Raw genomic sequence first — 21,024 nt, forward strand, 5'->3', positions numbered from 1 at the left:
AAGCAGTTGCTTTTAATCTTCCCCCTTATAAACAACTGCCCTATTGCACAGCCTGAGCCAGGAAACACCCTTCTGGAGGTGACTGTCTGCTCCTGAGACAGACCAAGGCAGGATTAATAAAAATGAATCCCACTGCATTTAAAGGCTCCACCCGTTCTCCGGTGCTATTAACGTAGTAAGTGTAGTAAGCCTCTTCTGCCATCTTCCTAGACTGTATCTTTCATCTGAGGATTAATTACCAGATCTTTCAGAGCCATCAAAAACCCGCTGATGTTTTGTGTAAACAGCTTCCTCAAACTATCCCAGCGGAGCTGACATCAGGCCAGTCTGGCAAGGAAAGCTGTGCCGAGCCCTTCGCTCCATCAGCTCCTGGGAGAAGAGGGAAGGGAGGGCACAGAGCCTGAGTGTGGGAGAGGATTAATTGCATGACTTTGATCTCCTGTGGGTGATAAAAGCAGTTCACCTACTGCAGCGGGATAGGAGCCTGCTCTCAGATGAGAAAGGGGCTGGATGTATTGAAAAAGGCTGGCGCAGCTCTCAATTGCTTGTTACCTGTGCTGTACTGGCTCTCTGGCAGTCCTCTACAGCTGGCCAGGAGGGGGGCGTTTAGAAATAAATTGTTAAGCTGCAACACTGAAATCCTTCTACTTGCGAGAGATTCATAGGGTGTCTCTATGTGCCACCATATAGATACACAAGGAGAGGTCAGGTGTGACCACTGTTACCCCCAGTTGTAGCCACCGCCGCCGCCAGAAGCTTTTTAGACAGGCCAGGGCATTGCTCCATATCCGACTTCCCCATATAGTCCAAACAACCATGCACAACTCCCCCCCACGGACAGCCTGCAGAAACACTGGGTTCCGTGAGGAGGTGCCTTCAGAGGCCCAATTTTAGAAGACCACTGGTGGGATTTTGGATGGGATGTGGACCAGAAATGGCCATCAGGAGAGCAGGCTGGCACCCTTCCTCCGCTGAGCACCAGCTTGCACCCGTGCACCTTGCAGGAAATTTGGTTTTCTCTATGCTGCAAGCAGCCGGCGAAACTTTCACCCCGGTGTGAGCGCAGCCCTACAAAGCCCTGCTCCAAGGATCTCATGTTTTATGGTAAAACAAGCGACACTGGCAAAATCTGAGCTTTTCCTAATGAGACGCCTCACCTCTAAGCCAACCCTTTAACTCCCATCTTAGACAAAAAAAGCTCTCTCGGGTATGAGTCATCTCCTATCCATCACTATCTACAGTCAGGTAATTTGCATGTGAAGAGTGATAAGTTTGTCAGTCCTGTAAAAAAACCCATGAGCTGATCTTATCTCTTGGACAGTTGCTGGAGGTCTCTTCTTGAAACCCTGAGCTTGGAGGTTGTTTAAGGACCTGCTTCCAAGCCTGATGAGGATTCAGTTATCCGTTGTTTTACTTGCATGTCACCCAAAAGAACAAATAATTACCTGCAAACATTGGCACAAACTGAGCGGTTTGTATCCTCACGCTTACAGTATCTAAAGAGAAGTCATCTGCTACTAATGCCAGAAAGAATATCACAGCTTGTCTAAATTTCAGGGCTGTAGGCAGCTAATTGGAAACCCCGTGATATTTTCATTCTCCAGACAAGGGCGTGCTAGTTGCTCTGTTAAGCACAATAAAAATATCATCTTTGGTCTCGGCGTGGTAGTGAAGCGTTGGAAGCTGAACTGCTGGTCTTTTGAGCTCCTGGTCATCCACATCAGTGCAGGGCTGTATTCAAAAAAAGGGTTATCCCAGTGCAGCGTAAATCAAATGACTTACATTTGAACAGGAGATGAGAGAAAACACTGCAAGTATCTGAGCATTATGGTGCTACTAGACCACTGATGTTTATTCTGCATTTTTAGTTAGGACATGCCCTTTGTTTTTTAAATGCAATAAATGCATCTCTTCTTTCACTGCCTAGAGGAAATGATCACAAACAGACCCAGAAACATTTCAGTTCTTGAAATGCCAGAGATCTGTATGATCCAGATTGCCAATACTCCTTCTGTGGTCAATCCCAAATCCTATGAGAGCAGAAGAGTTTGAGTAAGCACAGAGCTGCTTATCTGTGATGAAGCTGAGTCTCTGTCACATTATTCAATGATAAACATTGAAGTTTCAAGAAGAAACCACAGAGGCTGCTGCTCTTAGTCACTCGATTTGTGCAAAGGACAGGATAATCTGCACGTGTCAGGAGTTCCTCCAGCACCCGGATCAGAAGGGAGACTCCTACATGCAGAGAAGACTGTGATGGAGACCTCTCCTCTTCTCCTATCCCACGCTGGCGTCAAAGGGCAAATGAGTCACATCGGCACTGAAATGGGCAGAGCACGAGAGGGCCAGCGGTCAGTCTGGGTCTCTCCTAGGCAGGGCACTCCTGGTGGGAGCCCCTTGGCAGAGGGAGAGGAGGAGGAGGAAGCTTCTCCTAATCCATGCGCTAATAGGAGTTACAGTCCTGATTTACGGTTACAGCAGGCACGTCTACACCCAGAATAACCCTGCAGAAAAGCCCTGGATAATTATTCACGGCACAGTGCCACACTATTGCAAGTAACCTGTTTCTGATCCTGGAGCGGGCTTGTTGTGCGTTTGATCCAGTATCTCAACACGAGGGTGAGTCGGCCAGTGGAGACACAGCCAACAAGACCCCCTGACTTCTCCTCTCGAGGCCTTGCAAGGGGACAGGAACGTCTGTGACAACCGTCCCTCAGCAGGGCTTGGCTGCTCCAGCATCCCTGAACTACCACAGAAGGGCTCTAAGCTCTTCCAGCTCTCAGTTCCCTAAAGAGGGTGGAGGAAAAAAAAAAAGAGGGAAAATAAATGAAAGGCTAATGAGAAGAAGGAATAAAACTGCGCAGTGAGATGAAAGCTTTCTGCCATCGGCGATGGAATCTCTCCAGCCCAGCCTGGCAGCTGGTGCAGAGCTGTGTTTGTGGGAGACAGAGAGATAGATAGATACATGGAGAGATGGAGAGATAGTAGGGTTTGGGGTATTCTTTTGCTGGAAAGGTTTTCAGCTTGTTTTGTGCAGGGTTTCCAGTCCCTGATGTGGAGTGGGTTCCAGTTCAGACAGGACTGGGAGGAATTGGGAGGCTGTCGCAGGAAGAGTCAGGACGAAGCCATTCATCCCGCTGAAAGGCTGTTTGGAGAATCCTTTTACCTTGGACTGTTCACCCCCAGATCTTACCTAGCGCTTGCTCTTCTGGTGCTTCTCCTGCTGTGTCAGTGTCCACGGGATTCCCCAGGATGCCTGTGGTTCCCTGCATTTCTCTGTGTGTGGAAGGACATCCCGACACAGCCTGCTCTTTAAATCTGAGGGATGGTTGCACTGCGGCTCCCCGAGCCAACGTACCACGGGCTAAGCACGCAGCAGTGCAAAGCAGGGTCGGAACAAGAGGGGAGGTGGTAGGAGGAGGAGAAAAGAGAAGGTGAAATGGAAGCAACAGTGGGACAACAGAAAGAGGACTTCAGGAGAACAACCTATTCCCTTCTCAGGCTCTTTTGAAAGCCCCAGCGCCTGCAAACCTGATTCTGGCTATTTTCACTATCTTAGATTTTCCTCCCTGCAGCAAGGGCAGGGGGCCAGCAACCTCCACCCCAGCCCTGCTCTTGCCAGCAGAGGTTATTATTATTTTTTGCTCCCTGACAACAATGCACTGTTAATTTTGCTGCTCCTGTTCCAACACGACCAGCTTTCCTCTCTCCCCTTTCCAGGCAGCAAGCAGGAGAACTACAGGCAATCCTTTCCCATTGCTGCGTGTAGATAGGCTGCAAGAGCAGGGCTTGTGCCTCTCTGTGTGCAAGCAACAGGAGGGATCATTTCTGGACCTGCAGGTCAATGCAGAGCTTGGCTAATTGGCCAGCTGCAGTTATGGCCTTTGACAGTTTGGTTCAGTCTCTGTAGGACTCAGCAGAGAACTTCAGGGCCACATAAAAGGACCCAAATAAAAGACAACCCACTCGATCGCAAGTCCTGTGGGATGGGCTGGCTGGTGTTTTCCAGAGGGGCAAGACTGCACTGATAACTCACACACATGCACACACAAAACACTATCATTAAAAACTAAACGTGCTCTTGCCAGGTCCTTGTAGGGGGCAGCAGGAAGAACCAAGGAACTGTTTCCCCGGGCCACGAAAGCTGACAGCAGTTCCCCTCTAATAACAGTTTCCACTTCCATTTTAGCCCTCTGGCTTCACAGGGTGTATAACCAAGTAGCAACAAATAAAAATATGCATTAATTCCAGCTGGCTTCTCTCGAGCACCACGTCCCATCCCCGTCTCCCTGTCTCTGGATGCTCGGCTGCTGTGTGAACACTGCTGGCAGATTGTGCATCTTGGCAGCTGCACGGCACCCCGGCTCCGTACGGGAATTAGAGTGATTAACCGTCAACCACAAGAGTTTTCTGATCCCAAGGCAGAGTGGTAACCGGCTCTGGAGAGGGGAACGGGGAGCCGCGACTGAGCACTGTGTAAGGGACAGAGGGAGTTTGCCTGGGGTCAGGAGGAGAAGCCAACCCTTTGACTTGTGGCTCAACCGATACGAAGCTAAACCCAAAAATGTCATCCATTAAGACTCCCAGCTGGGATACGGTACGGGTCTATGCTACGGTACAGGTCAGTGATAGAGCGTGGAGTCAGCTCTTAACCCCCAGGAGATCTGAGCATCTCCAGTGGCACAGACATACAAGACAGTCATTAAGTTCCAGTTCATCTGCCTTTGCTACAGTCCTCCTCTGGCTCTAGAAAGCTCAGCTATGATCCTGTTTTCTTTCATTTTTATCATTAGGTCATGAAAGAATTTCAGGGTGTGTCCAGGCAAATTCAAATAATCACTTTGGAGTGGTTTAAGTTACCTTCCATCAGCTGGCATGCAGTAACCAAAAGCAAACAAGGCCTTAGTCTGTTGCAACTGAATTTTGCAATCCGATAGACTAGAAATATCCCAGGTACTGGGTGGCTCCGTTGTCAATATCTAGCTATGTGTCCTGTGGGATTGTTAGGCCAAAATTATGAACCGTCCCCTGAGGTTGCTGGAGTTATAGGCTTTGCTCCCCTGTCCCATCCAGCCTATTGGCAACATGAACGGGAGCATCGGAGATCTCAGTGAACCACTGCTGCGATTCCTTCTTTAGGCGCCCGTTAAGAGAGCATTTCCATGCACATCGCGAGTTTTGTGGCTATCGGAGCCTTGCAGCCTCCCACGAGCCTGGGAGGGATTCAAAAGCTCCTCAGCCGCTGGCTCCCAGGGCACTGCCGAGTCCTCTTCAGCTGCCAAGGTCTCAAAAGGAAGAACAGGGAGAAAGAAGAAAAAAAATTCCACGACATACAGGCAGAGTCTTTCAAATCGTCTTGTCGTAACACATTAAGGAGTGTTGATTTATGATTGCAAAGGCATCAAATAAATGTTTAGTACAGCGGCTCGTGCCAAATACGAATGATCCCAGAGAACAAGTGGAAACGGTTTGCTATAGTCTTGTTCCAAGCAGCTGCCCCGCGCGCCCTCCGTCAGCGGCCCAGCGTTTCCTGCAGCCATCTCAAATTTTCTCCTGCCTGTCATGCTCAGACAGCGATACACCACAGAAGTAGGATACAACTGAAAACAATACTATTAATTAAAGCTTTTTGGCTTTGGACCGGGCATGCGAGGTGAGACGGGTGCACGCAACGCCGGTTTACAAGCCTTTCAGGATGCAGGAGCAAACACGCGCTGCCCCCCCCATGCAAAGCACTTCCCGCGATCCCGCGTCGCTGCTTGTGGGGGGCAGGAAAACTCCCCCACACACACCCCTTTCGTTTGTGCGAGGAAGCAGGACGGCCCTTCGCGAGGAACGAACGCCAGCCACCACAACAGCAACCGCTGGGAGCAGGAGATGCGGGGAAGGGTCAAAACCACTCCCAGGCGTCAGACCTGGTGACCGTCAGAAAATCGTGCGCTGTGCGCGCAATTCCCATCATCTGTGACGCGGCCGTGAAAGCGGTCTAGAGCTGCTTTTCCCCAAAGGCGAAGAGCCAAGGCACTCGATAAGGACTGTTATCAAACCAGACATGGAAACACAAGCCTCAGCTCCACCATTTCCACACTTGCATCTGCTCAGTTTATTCACTGACGGGTCGAAGAGAGACAATTATGACGATTTCGTTTAAACTCTAGTTTACTATAGACACAATTCCTCCCTCCTGCATCCAACCTGTCCCCTGCGGTTAAACTAGCGGGTATTTTTCAGAAATCCCTCAAATCTTGCAACTGTTAGAGGATTCGCCCTGTCTCTCAGCAAGGCTTAAATAAGATACCAACATTATTAACGGCTGTGTATCTTATTGTTAGCCTAAATGCATTTCTTCTAGCAGTAGTGTAGAGGGTATTTCCCGAGACAGAAGGCAAAACTTTTGTCAAAACACTGTAAATTACAAAGAGCAAGGTTCAGCACAGGGGAAATAGGAGTCGAGACTTGTTAAGAGGCCAAACTTGTGCCAGCGCATGCAGAATGTTTCTTACTTAGAGGCATAAGATAAGTCTTGTTTTCACAGTCCTGCAGCCTTTCTCACCAAATGCCTTGAGAACCCTCGGCTGAGGCAGGCATCTGGGTGGTGTCCCCCCTCCTCCGCGGTCTCTGTAATCGGAGGAGCGAGAGCAGCACCTCCACGCAGGGATTCCTACTGGAAGTGGACAGCTTGCCCTCCGGGGGTATCCGTCTTTCTCCTCCGGTCGCAAAGGGAAGCTGAAACAGGACGGACGGGCAGGCTGATGTGGGGCACATGGGGATTCGGTCCACCCTGGCTTTCCTCGGACGGTGTCTTGGAGCTCAAAGGCTTTCTTTCTTGGCAGGTCTGATTTCTACCACTTCACGGCAGCTGGATCGAGAATACAAGGCTGAACATATCCTAGAGGTGGGTAATGATTATTGTAATTAGCTTTATTTACCTACAAGTGTATTAAGTCCTCAAAGAGCTTTGCTTGCAAGTTGGAGCACAGAGAAAGAATCTCATCCCATCAGCTCCCAACTGCTGGGAAACTTAATTAAATGGTGTGCGTTGCCCTAAGAGACAGCTGCAGCAGTACTGCGGGGTTTATTATTTCCTTACTGAAGACTGGAGCTAAAGGCCTGCTCTGGAAGCTGTGGGAATGCAGGAAGAGGACTGGAATTGTCCTCTAGCAGGATGGATAATAAGTTATGGGGGAAAGAGCGAGCCGGAGAAATCCACCCTGATTTATCTCATTGTATCAGAGGTTGCTGTGTAGCTTTGTGTTACCTGCCCCATCCTTAGCTGCTCTGAGCTACACTTATTTACATTAGAGGGATCTTGAGGTGTTGCAGTCTATCGGGGTGATTGAGGATAATACATTTCTCTCTGCAATGCAACACGCTGGGAGCGTGCACAGGCACAGCGAAGGGAAGATGGGGGACAGCTTGCTGAGCCGTTGACATACAAAGGTTTTGAGTTGTGTGACCCCTCGTGAGCAACAGTCTGACCTAGATCTGACCCACTGCCCTGAACGGCTGCGGGCGCATCCCCCTGGGCGTGCACAAGCCTTGCACAGGGCCAGCTACAGCCGCCAGACTTCACCCTACAGAGAGGAGCAATGTCTCTGAAGGTGTCGAGCTACAAATGCAGATCCACACCAAACCCCTCGTGTAGTCATTGCCCACCAGGACGAAGGCTGGCTGCTCGTGTCCTGGGTCACGACAAACAGCTCTGTCACCTACTCCCTTTCCTTGCTGGCAGGTGGCTGTTTCTGACAACGGAGAGCCAGCCCTGAAGTCCACCAGCAGAGTCGTGATACAAGTCCTGGACGCCAACGACAGTCCTCCCAGTTTCCCCCACAAGCTCTTCATGGTGCAGCTCCCCGAGAGAGATGCCTCGGAGATGCCGCTGCCGGTCTACAGGCTGATCGCTTCAGACCGTGACCAGGGCCAGAACAGCCAGATCACCTACACCATCGAGGAGGAGGAGGAAGGGATATTCACCATCAACCCCACAACCGGCATGGTGTTCTCCAGAAAAGCTTTTCCTGCCTCCGAATACAACATACTCACGGTGAGAGGGAAACAGAGAGAGCCAGTGGGAAGAGATGGGTGGAGAGGGAAAGAGAGGAAAGGCTGCAGAAAAAGAAAAGATAAAAGAAGGAAAGAGATGGAGAGAATGCAGCAGTGGGAGGAGAGCTTGAATGAGACAGACCTGCGTTACAGGGAGAGAAACTGGGAGGGAATGATGGGAAATGCAGAAGGTAAGAAGCTATTAAAAATGGAGTATAAATTTAAAATTAACTGTCCAACCCGCTCTCAGAGATTAGTACAGTGATCCACGATCCCATATTGATGTGGACCCGAACCTGAACAGTCTTGGGATTTCAGTGGTACCTCCGTTCAGCAGTTTGATCAGGACATGGGGCTTGGATGCAGATTTAAAGCTCTCACACGCTACGAGGGTCCCTGCCACAAGGCTGGTGATCCAGGTCTCTGCTGTGGACCGAGCTTGGCAGATTTGCTTGATAGCCAAGAGGAATTTGGGTTGCGTGGCTCTGCCTCGAAAGCAGGCAGGGCATGGACCACAGGGTCAGGTTTGTTTTGTGGGACGTTGAGTGCGCTCGGACCTGAAACTCCTGGTGGGTGGGAGAAGCAGCTTCCCATGGGGCTCCTATGGGCTAAATCAGCCTTCTCCTTGACTGCACATGCATTTCCCGGCAGGTCAAGGCAACAGACGGCGGCAGCCCACCACTTTCCTCCCACGTGCGGCTTCACATCAGCTGGGTCGCCCGGCCCGGCCCTTCCTCAGAACCACTAGCTTTCGATGAACCCCATTTTAACTTTGCTGTGATGGAAACAGATCCCGTAAACCATATGGTGGGAGTGATCAGCATTGAAATGGGCCCCAGCCAAGTGTGGTTTAATATCACAGGTGAGACACAGAAATTAAAGCCGGGCAGCGGTGTGTCTGGGAGCGCTTGCCCCAGCTCCGTTGGCTGTCAGCACTCGCATGCCTGAGCTAATGAAGTTGTTTGCTTTAGGTGTAGGTGAGCTACAGGGAAAGCTTTCTCACAGACACCAAAAGGCTTAAACAGCAATAGACAAAGCTGCCCGTCCAAGGGCTCCGCTGCCAAGTGCAATTATCTAACACGCTTTTTTTTAATGACATTCTGGGACTTGCCAGTGTTTGAGGTGTTCTCCGATGTCGTGTGAAAGGCAGGGCGTGCTGGCCCCGGCTCCTCCTGGGAATGGAGTGACACTGTTGGTTGTGGTCAAGCAGCCTGCGAGGACCCGGGTGTCTGGCTGGGTCTTGCAGACACCCCCCGTCGCTCCCTCCCTGCTGAGCCCGTGGTCCCGACAGGGAGCCGAGAGGGAAGGATTCCTCAAAGAGCTGTCCTGACCTGACTGGTGGGACTCTCCCTTCCACCTCACGGCATCCCAGGGATGACTTAGACATGAAATGTGAGGAGGCTGTAGGGCCTCCTCTAAGACACACAATGCCAGGGCAGAGGGGACGTGGGCTGTCACCCCGGGGGACTCGTGGGGCAGCACGTGTGCGGAACTGGTCCTACGAACGAGGGCAAATTGTGCTCGTGTAATTTGGGGTTTTGAAGCGGTGCCCCAATCTGCCTTGCACAGCCTTTCCCTGACACTGCCTGCAGGGCTTGCCCTCGTCAGACAAAGCCTTAATTGGGTGAGTGAATAGTTTTCCCCGTTACAGTGTTAGGGCAGGGATAATGGTGTATAAATACAATTAAGCAACAAGAGATACAGCGCTACAAGGAGCAGACAACATCAGTGCAAGGCTTATGTGGCATTAGTAGTGTCTGCTTGGGTTTGCAGCATTAACGGTGTATTCCTCTGAACGTTATCCTGTCGTTTCCCTGCTGAGTGCTTGCCTGTATGCTTGACCTCATCTTTACCAGTTTCTGGTGCCCCAAGTGCTACTCAGGGCTCTCTTGGTTTCTATACTGGTGGAAGAGGGCAGGATTTCATTTCCCCTGTTAGGGAAGCAAAGCATCACGGTAGCTGGTAACCAAGCGGGTGATGCAGAGATCCAGGAGCCTTCAGCACCTCATTCAAAAATTCGCCTTTCCCATTCCGCAAAAGCTCTGTCACTGGTGTCTGCAAAAACTCTGACAAAGCAGCATCTTTTTCCACTTCTTTCCTTTCCTGGGCTTCCTCTTTCCCTTTGGCAGCGTGCAAAGGGAGCCCTTCTCTCTTCTCAGGGAAACACACTCATGGGTCTCTCTTTTCCTCCGTCTCTGGTTCTTTCTTGTCTCCTTCCCAGCAGAAAAGTGGTGGTCCAGATGGCTGGCAACCACTGCATTTCTCCGGCAACGAAAGATGTGTCATTTAACTACTAGACAAGATTTTCCCAGTTGGCAAGAGAATAAAGCAGAACCCAGAACACCCAGTAGCTGGGAAGGGAGAAGCTGAGACCGGGGACAAATCGCAGAAAACTGCTTCTACCTGTCCATATCTCAGAACAGCGTAGCAGTGTTTCACGTGTGAACGAACAGGCCGCCAGCGAGTGAGGCATGAGAAATGGAGGTGCCACGCCAGGGCTGAACAGCAGTGGCGTGAGGGACAGCCTTCTGCTGCTGAGCTGCTCAGGCCTGCGGTTCCCTGCACTACGCAGCCATCTGGGTTGGAGGCAGCAGGCTCTGCTCACCCTGGAAGCACCGTCTGCCTCCCCAACTGTTCAGCTATTGGGCTTCTTCGGGTAGCCCACAGGCTCCAAACCGCGGCAATGAAGACCGTTGCTGACATGCCCACAGTGTGACCTTGAGTTGGAAGCCAGAAAGAGCGTCAATCAGCCCTGCAGGTCACCAATCCCTGCTAAGCCTGTGACACTGCATAGCTGGAGACCTTGTGCAGATGAATCAATGCTCAAATCTGCCTCTTGCAAATCTAGCTAGGCCATCGTATGCATATGTGCATCCTTTCCCCTTCTCTCCTCCTCCTCACTTGCTCTAATTCCCCTCACCTTCCCTTTCATCCTCCTTTGTCACCATCTGTGACTACCTTTTTGTCCAGCTTCTCCATGTCCTCCCTGTCTCCTGCGTCCATCTAGCACATTTTGTATTTAGTTTCCAGATTTGGGGGAAACCTCACCTATGGCACTGTCCCCAGTCTAGCTGTGGCCAAAGAGGCACAGCTAGAATGAGTGCCTACACGTCCCCATTCAAGGTATATTGCCTGGCACACCACGTATCTGTGGCTGGGCATGACCTCATGTGGTTTGCGTACGGTGTCTGGAGGGGAGATCCTCATCCTTCAAACCTCCAGGCGACTCCTGGAATTCCTTCCCCTGCAGAGGCTGCCAGCACCCGCAGCTTGCTCCAGACGAAAGTCTAAGTGTAACTGCCCCCCGTTTCATTTTCTCATCTCTCCCTTATCCCAGGTGGCGACGACGACATGGATTTTGACATTGAAAAGAGCACAGGCAGCATGGTCATTGCAAGACCCCTCGATGCAAGGAAGAAGTCAAGCTATAACCTGACAGTAGAAGTCACTGATGGGTCCACTACCATAAAAACCCAGGTAATGCTTTTTTCTTTAGTAGAGACCCCATCTAGAGTGAGTATATGCCAAAGGGGATCTTCTGACCCCACTGAACTCAGGTGCCAGGCACAAGAATCTCCTTATACTGTGATCTTACTTTACACAATGGCCCAAGTCTTTCCTAAGTACCAAGATAAGTTGGTTTTTGTTTATGTTGTTGGAAACACAAATGTTCTAGGAAAGCCTGAGCCTTTCCTTGTTGATCACAGACAGCACACAAGGACACATCTACACCTGCAGCCAAGCTGGGGTGACCATTCACACTCACAGACCTCAACCTGCTCTCAACTGCTCAGGCTGAACTACAACATTACTGGGACAACACGCTAAGACGTAAGGGAAACACATACGCCGTTAGATCAGGCTTGGGACCATGGTACCATGTCAAGGGGTATTCCTGGGACTTACTAGTCTATGTATAGCCAGCACAGACGCATCTGCAAGAGGTGGGATGAGGCCCTGCCCTGTGCTGCTCCAAGTGTGTGGACCACTGATAACACATCAGCACTGAGGTCCATGGGACTGAGTGGGGCAATGGCAGAGATGCTGCGTCCTCTGAGTTGCCACGTGAAAAGCAAGCGCTGCCGAAAGGAGGCGCGCTGCTCTCGGGCATGCCCCCGAGCGCCAGTTAAAATGGCTACTGAGATTTGCCCATGTTTACCTACCCTCAGGAGGGGTGTTCAAGGCTTGATCTTTCACCAACCGTTTTCTGCACGCATAAGCAGCAGCCAAAAATCCACCCCTCACTGCGCAGGAAGGCCTAGAACGTGAGTCACCCGTCAGTGATGCTTATTGTGGGAAATTCACTGCGGAGGTTTGCGGGGGATGATGAGTGAAGAACACTGCCGTTCCTGCGAAACGCAATGCTAACGGATGGCTATCTCTCTCAACTATCTTCGAGTATTGTTCCAAATAAACAAACAAAGCCCCACCTTGCCTGGTGTGCATTCCCTGCCACCTTGCATCTCATCCCTATGTTTATTTTGGCACTCAAGGCCGCTAGCAGATGTCAAAAAACCTGCTTGCGCAAAACACCCGTGGCATGTTCAGGATTGCTAAAGGAAGCAAATTATTACACTTGGTTGGGACTTCCTAAGATGCAGTCAGCACATCAGTAGGGGGGTCAGGACAGTAGAAGGCAGGAGGAGGAAAAAGAGAAAACTAGGTGACTTTGCAGGCAGGATTCAGGCAGGCCATTCTCAGGGGTTTGCTGTTAAATGCAGAGGGGAAGATGGAGCTACAAAGTGTAGACCACAAACTTTGGTTCTGCATACCTTCTCCACGCATCTGCTGCTCTTGAGATAGGCCAGCCCCCCCCCCCCCCCGCCCTTTACCAAACGTCCCCTGTCAGCTTTCTGGTGTGTAAATAACGAGGGCTGGTTGTGGAGGCACCAGCCAGCAAAGTTGGCACCATGGCTGAGCCACTGCTGCTTTTCACAGCAGGCTGTGACAGTTTCCCCATGTGCCAAGTGCAGGCACGTTCAGTCTGAATGGCTTGCCAGATCGGAGAGATTAAAAAAAACAAGAGGAAGCAAACTGAAAATCACTAAGGGAAGGCATCACCGGAGTGCCTCGGGGAGAAGGACAAAAGGGCTCCGTGGATGGCAAAGCCCCAAGGGTTGGAGATCTGTGATGGTTCCAGGGCTCAGAGCGTTGCTACACCCCAGAGGGGTCGGTAGCTGAGATTTTATATGGTTGCATAAGTCAGGTTCTCCCACACCTCTGCTGCCCTCACTGTGCTGTCTCCCCCACAGGCCTTTATCCACGTGATTGATATCAACCAGCACCGTCCACAGTTCCTGGAGAGCCATTACGAGGTGAGGATTCCTGAAGACACCCCCTCGGGGAGGGAAATCCTTCAAGTCAGTGCAACAGACAAGGACAAAGGCAAGGGACTCATCTACACCATCCATGGCAGTGTGGACCCCAAAAGCACAAGACTTTTCCAGTTGGATCCAAACAGCGGGGTCCTCACAACAGCAGAAGGCTTCAGTTCCCAGCCCATGCCACAACACACCCTAACAGTGATGGTGAGTCCTAGCCAAACCCTGCTGAATCCATCACCTTCTCTGGGATATATAAGTCACTGGAGAAATTCAGACTGGTTCTAGTCTTTGAGGGAGGTCTTGTCTAGAACCACAGGGTAGAGGAAAGCAGGATGTGAACCTTTAGTATATAACCATCCTAGAGAAGTCCTGCTTTCCTCTAACCATGTGCCGAGACCATCACCTGCTGATTTCATTGGAGGGCCACTGGATTCTTATCCAAGAAAGCCCAGTGGATAATTGTTAATGTTTGGTTTCAAGTCCAAGGCTGAGCTTTGGTGCTGAAACTCACAGGCTCATTCCCACCCAAGGGGTTGGTGCCACAGAAACAGACCACCCTCTCTAAGAGTCCTGGTGAGCTACTGGAAACCTGGTGCAGGAAAGGCTGTCTGCTCCCTGATGTGACCATACCTGCTCTTCCTCTGTCATTCAGGTACGGGACCAGGAGGTCCCCATCAAGAGGAACTTTGTTCGGGTCATCATTCACGTGGAGAACTGCAACCTTCACCCTCCACAGTTCAGCAGCATCCATTACGAAGCAGAAGTGCTGGACTCAGCAGTGGTGAGCACAGAGGTTATACAAGTCAGAGCCCTTGATCAGGACCAAGGAGCCAACGCTGAAATCCACTATTCCCTTCAGGCAGGTGAGAGCCATGCAACAAGGTGGTTTTGGCTATGAACGTGCCCGCATTTCCGTGCTCTAGCTGGTGGCCAGACAGTTGACCAGCTTCCTGTAGCTTTTGCAAAGATCAGTAAAGGCTGCACATTGCTAAAATATGATTTTTTTCCTACCCAGAGGAAAAAGCATCTTTCCTTAGGAAGACAGTTCAACCTTGAGTCACTGGTCTAAGAAAAAAATGTGACTGGACAAGTTAGATCCACTTAAATCTGCTCTTCCCATCTATGGGAACTGTGGAAGGGATCCCTGTCCAGTTGTTAGGCAAAAGTACTCCCATTCCCACAGCAGTCACCATCACTTCCACCAGTTCTACCAAGAAATACATCCTTGAGGAAGCAAGCACCCTCTCCGCATTGGTTGATGGTCTTTTTAGGTTACACAAGCTCAGTGGGCTAGTATTTTATCATTCACTTTAAAGGTTAAAACTTAAATATTTATAGCTGTGCCACATTGCCTGTTTACCAGGTAAATCCTTTGCAGGAGACAAGCCATCCTTTGCCCCATCTTTCTCGCTGCAATTTAGATCAAGGACTGAGGAATTTAATTGCTCCCGAAGTATTGGTAATTATAAGCATGACAGGGCTTGAAGCAACTAGTACAGTCTGCGCTACCATGTTCTGCACACGAGGCAAAAGCTTCAAGCACATGCTCTGCCACCACTAAATATGCTCAAATTAGAAGGGTATTATCTCTAATTTACATTTTGATTGATTTAAAAGTTAGCTTGTAGATCTCAATGGGTTCATTGTTCTTAGAACGAAAATTATTTAGAAACTGATGAAGATTGTTGTCTCCCAATGAAAGAAACAGATGTTAATTAGGTCTGAAATCAGGAGCATCTATGGAAAAGAGGATCAGAAAACCAAAACCAGTAGCGTGTCTGTGTTCTTCATGTTGCATTTTCTCTTCTTGCAGGTAATGGGGAAGGTTTCTTCAGCATCGACCCATATTCTGGAATTATTACAGTTGCCCAGAAACTGGACCCATCCAGGCAGGAACGATTTACTCTTATTGTAAAGGCAGAAGATCAGGGGTTTCCCCAGCTTAAAGATTCTGCTACAGTACACGTCCGCATTAGACCCTCTGATCGAACCCCTCCAAAATTTCCAGAGGCTGAATACATCACAGAGATCAGTGAATCCACTGCTGTTGGCTCTCCTCTGATCCAGGTTTCAGCCACAAGCTTGTCACCAGTCAGCTACGAAATAAAAGATGGAAATGGAGATGGAGTGTTCTCCATGAACTATCAGTCGGGCCTTATTTCCACTCAGAAAAGCTTAGATTTTGAGCAGGTATCTTTTTACCAGTTGAAAGTCCGTGGCACCAACATGGCTGGAGCATTTATGGACACAATGGTACTTATCTATGTCATAGATGAGAATGACAACGCGCCTGTTTTCGTTAAGCCTTCCTTCGTGGGCTGGATCATGGAGAATGCTCCGTCACAGAGCATGGTTCTGGATGAAAGCAATGCTCCCCTCGTGACCCATGCAACAGATGCTGATCAAGACTCCAATGGTCTGCTGGTCTATGAGATTTTGGAACCGGAGGCACTGAAATATTTTACGGTAGATCCCAGCACAGGGACTCTTACCAGTCGTGCTGATATAGACTATGAGCTCACCCCAGTTTTCCACTTCAGTGTACATGCACGTGACAGTGGAAGTCCCAGCTTATTTGCATCCAAGACAGCCAAGGTCACAATCCATGTGAAAGATGTGAACGACTCACCTCCGGTCTTTTTCAAAGACACTTATGAGCTCTCTGTCTTGCTGCCTGCCCACCCAGGGATGGAGCTTTTGTCAGTGCAGGCAAAAGATGCAGATTCAGAGGTGACTTACAACATCGTGGAAGGGAACCTTGACAATGCTTTCTATATTCATCCACTCACAGGTCTCATCTCCATTCTTAATGCTACTGGCCTGGGAAGCTATCGCGAACTTATGGTGAGAGCTGGTGATGGCTTATATAAGAGTACTGCTCTGGTTAAGCTAAATTTAACTCAAGCACATGGTACTGGCTTAAAATTTGATCACGATGTGTATACAGCAACTGTGGTGGAGAACTCTACAGATGAGAAGACTCTCACTGTTCTTGGGGTCAAGGGATATCAGCTAAACGAACCACTTTTCTATTCACTTTTGAATGGAAAGGAAAGATTCAAAATGATCCAGGCATCGGGAGTACTCCAAACCAAGGGTGTGAAATTTGACCGTGAAACACAAGACATGCACGAGGTAGCTGTGGAAGTGAAGGACAACAGGAAACCACCAAGGGTGTCCCAAGCCACAGTTAAGGTTTACGTAGAGGATGTCAATGACAATCCACCGCAGTTTGAGAACGTGCCATATTACACCTCGGTGCAGGACGGCACAGAACCAGGTGACGTACTTTTCCAGGTGTCAGCAACAGACAAAGACATAGGGGATAATGGAGCCATTACCTACTCATTTGCAGAGGACTACAAGTATTTTTGGATTGACCCCTACCTAGGAGACATCTCACTTAAAAAGCCTCTTGATTATCAAGCTTTAAATAAATACAACCTCCGAGTCATTGCTAAGGACAAAGGCGAGCCTCCCCTCCATGCTGAAGAGGAGGTTGTGATCAGCGTGAGGAACAAATCCAACCCTCTGTTCCAAAGTTTGTACTACCGAGTGAAGGTGCCAGAAAACATCCCCCTGTACACATCTATCCTCCACATACAGGCTCGCAGCCCTGAAGGCTTGCGCCTCATCTACAACATTGTGGAAGAAGATTCCCTGAAACTGTTCAGCACCGACTTCAAAACCGGCGTCCTTACTGTCACAGGTCAGCTGGACTACGAGCTAGAGACAAAACACACATTCACCGTTAGAGCCACGGACACAGCACTAGGATCCTTTTCAGAAGCTAGAGTGGAGGTGGAGGTAGAGGACATTAATGACAACCCTCCTGTATTTTCTCAGATGATCTACACGGCATCCGTCTCGGAGAGTTTGCCAGCACAGACCCCAGTCGTCCAACTGTCTGCTTCTGATAGGGATTCAGGCAGAAACAAAGTGGTCTCCTATCAGATCTTGGATGATGGCTCAGATGCTACCAAGTTCTTCAATATTGATGCCAGCACAGGGCAAATTACAACGGCTCAAGCACTTGATTATGAAAAAAATCAACAGTTTCGCATGAAAGTAAGAGCTGCAGATCACGGGATGCCTCCCCTTAGCAGCGACGCCCTGGTAATTGTAGATGTGACAGACATCAATGACAATCCCCCTGAGTTCAGCCAGCTTCAGTATGAAGCCAAGGTGAGCGAAATGGCTACATGTGGGCACATCGTCATAAAAGTCCAAGCCCTGGACCCCGATAGCGGAGACACCACGCGACTGGAATATGTGATACTCTCAGGCAATGACAACAGGCATTTCACTATCAATAGCACTTCTGGAATAATATCCATGTTCAACCGCTGCAAAAAGGACTTGGAGTCATCTTACAACCTCAGAGTTTCTGCTTCAGATGGAGTTTTCAAGAGCACTGTGCCTGTGTATATCAATACTACAAATGCCAACAAATACAGCCCCTCCTTTCGGCAGAATGTATATGAGGCAGAGCTGGCAGAAAATGCTGAGATAGGTACCAAAGTGATTGAACTGCTGGCTATTGACCCTGATGGTGGCCCATATGGCACCATAGACTACACCATCATAAACAAACTCGCCCATGAGAAGTTCTCCATAGACAATAAAGGCCGTATTGCCACACTGCAAAAACTGGACAGGGAAAATTCAACAGAAAGAGTCATTGCCATTAAAGTCATGGCCAAGGACGGGGGTGGAAAGGTGGCGTTCTGCACTGTCAAAATAATCCTTACAGACGAGAATGACAACCCACCTCAGTTCAAAGCCTCTGAATACACACTGTCCATCCAGTCCAACGTAAGCAAAGGCTCCCCTGTCATCCAGGTACTGGCTTATGATGCTGATGAAGGTGCAAATGCGGATGTCATTTATTCCGTTGACTCTGTGGAAGACATGGCAGAAGACCTTGTCGAGATCAATGCTGCCACTGGGGTTGTTAAGATCAAGGAGAGCCTTGTTGGTTTAGAAAACAGAGCCTTTAACTTCAAGGTGAAAGCAGAAGATGGCAGACCCCCTCACTGGAACTCCCTTGTCCCAGTGAATCTTCAGATTGTCCCCAGGGAGGTGACATTGCCGAGGTTTTCTGAGCCCCTTTATACATTCTCTGCATCTGAGGATCTTCCAGAGGGATCAGAAATAGGGTCAGTCAAAGCTTTTGCAGAGGATCCTATCATATACAGCCTGGTGAAGGGAACCACTACAGAAAGTAACAAGGATGAGGTGTTCACGCTGGACGAACAAACGGGGGCTTTGAAAATCAAAAAGGCCGTGGATCATGAGACCACCAAGTGGTACCAGATTGATGTTATGGCTCACTGCTCACATCAGGAGACTGAGCTGGTCTCCCTGGTCTCTGTGAACATCCAAGTGCAGGATGTCAATGACAACAGACCTGTTTTTGAGGCAGATCCCTACAAAGCTTTTGTCATGGAGAACATGCCATCAGGAACCACAGTTATTCAAGTGACAGCAAACGACCAGGACACGGGAAGTGATGGACAGGTGACCTACAGTCTGGAAGCAGAATCTGGCAACCTCCGAGGGCTCTTCACCATTGATGGTGAGAGTGGGTGGATCACCACGCTAAAAGAGCTGGACTGCGAAGCTCAGGAGACCTACCGGTTTTATGTGGTGGCCACTGACCATGGCAGGAAAGTCCAGCTCTCTTCACAAACTCTGGTGGAGGTCACTGTCTCTGATGAAAATGACAATGCTCCACAGTTCACCTCAGATTTCTATAAAGGATCGGTAATTGAGAACGCGGAGCCAGGGCAGGTTGTTGTCACGCTGAGTACCATTGATGCAGACATCTCTGAGCAGAACCGGCGGGTCACGTGCTACATAACTGGTGAGTTTTTCCTGACTTTAAACCTTCAGTGAGCAAGAATAGAGTATCATCTCAAAGTGAGGATTCGATACCTTGTTTTATAGAATACCAATCCAGAAGAGCATTATTCTGACAGTCCTATCAGAAGCAGGAGATGAAGCCTGAGCTCTGCCATGAGCGAGACTCTTGAGTTAGATGAGTCTGGGGCATCCAAAACTCTTTAGTAACAAACGCAGTGGGTGGAATTATCATTATAACTATTATCCTACCACTGAATTCTTCTGGTTTTTTGGAAATAAATAAATAAATATAATATATAAGAGTAGTTACACAATACTGTAGATACATATTTACACATGCTTAACAGAGAAATAATTAAGACAGCGTAATTGCCATGTCTATTGGAAGGACAGAAGCATAGGTGCAGCAGGAAGGAAGGTTTTTCTCACATAGGTACTGTGATCTGTATTTAAGTTCTTTGACCCTGCTTTTTCGCCTGCAAACGGTGCAGTCAGTTTACGCAACACACATATGTGTAGTCTGCCTGTATTTTTTAATAACTATGTATACGCACATAGGATGCGTATCACTTTCTGGTGTCAAATGTGTTTCCTGTGAGGCTTAACAAACAAGTAGACATCACCAGGCTGCAGTTAACCACTCTGCAGCCTAGTGGGTATTTGAGATCATCATGTCAGTCTCAGTGAGGGTTTTGGCTAAAAGAAATACTAAAGATACTAATTCTTAAAACTAACTCTTGCATCCCTGAAACATCCGTTGTGCCAACTAAAAATAACCACTGCTGTAAAACAATAAAAAAGTTGTGCTGGCATGTTTGTTGTGCATCTGCACAAGTAGAAGCTTGATTTTACGGTACTTTTTGACCCCAAAGGGTCTTTCTCAGACCTGGAACAGATACTTCCAATTAAAATGTTTGTTCAAACTCAAATGAGGACCCTTCAGGGTCAAAACATTTAGTCAGATCGTGCTGCAGCCTGTTATCTATTATTGTAACCATCCAAAACAGGGGGCGAATGCTGGTACTTGCAATTGCTTTATGGCAAGTCTAGGTATTTGCAAGCCTCTGGGAGGAAAGATTAAATCCGTTTATGTATTCACATTTCTGCCACCTTAAAAGGTGGTAGTAACTTCTAACTACTAAAAACTTTTCAAAAAACTAAAAACTACTAAAAACCTCCAACTACTAAACTTCTAGGTTTAAAAAAACCTAAGAGAACGCACGTTGTTAGTGGTGAATACCACATGTTCTCTTTGATTTGTACCGACAAGCACGGGTCAAGCTCTGCCCGTAAGCGTATAAACACAACTGGAGTATAGCGCTGCAGCAAAAGAAAGCAGGAGGTGAAAACAGACCCTAGCGTCCCGTTGTTCACCTGCACATTTAAACACACGGAAACTAAATCCGAGCATGGGCTGGAGTCTCCCAGCCTCAGAAGAAGGGCTAGGAGAGGTCTCACGGTGCCTCCAGATTCACAACCTCGTCACCGCAAAGCACATGAAAAGGGGGAGAGAGTGAATTTAATTTACCCGGCTGTGCGAGGCCCTTCAGAGTCTAACACAAACAAGCCCTGCAGCCAGCTCTCTTCATCGCCTGCCGTTACCTAACGTGCTCCCTCCTCCTGCCCGGTGGCACGGGTTCAGCAGAGGACACCAGCTCCTTGCCAGAAGAGAGGGATTCTCCAGAAGGATTCTCCTCCCCATTTAAAACCTACTCTGTGTAGCATCAGCAGGAGCAGCATGAATCTGGTGGACCTTAGAGCCTGCCTAGTCTGGATTTACCTGTCTCTCATC

The 21,024-nt window shown here is 49.1% G+C and overlaps 1 protein-coding gene across 1 annotated transcript in view; it reads left to right on the forward strand.

Moving 5' to 3' along the window:
* Positions 1-21,024, forward strand: part of FAT2 (FAT atypical cadherin 2) — a 58,808-nt gene that overhangs the window by 16,901 nt on the left and 20,883 nt on the right. Inside the window, exons 4-10 of the mRNA XM_054217597.1 lie at positions 6,834-6,895; positions 7,733-8,044; positions 8,695-8,905; positions 11,381-11,538; positions 13,296-13,571; positions 14,020-14,230; positions 15,181-19,233. Of these exons, the coding sequence (XP_054073572.1) occupies positions 6,834-6,895; positions 7,733-8,044; positions 8,695-8,905; positions 11,381-11,538; positions 13,296-13,571; positions 14,020-14,230; positions 15,181-19,233 (5,283 nt within the window). The remainder of the gene's footprint in view (positions 1-6,833; positions 6,896-7,732; positions 8,045-8,694; positions 8,906-11,380; positions 11,539-13,295; positions 13,572-14,019; positions 14,231-15,180; positions 19,234-21,024) is intronic.

Source organism: Rissa tridactyla, chromosome 11 (assembly GCF_028500815.1).
Source record: "Rissa tridactyla isolate bRisTri1 chromosome 11, bRisTri1.patW.cur.20221130, whole genome shotgun sequence".
NCBI lineage: Eukaryota > Metazoa > Chordata > Aves > Charadriiformes > Laridae > Rissa > Rissa tridactyla.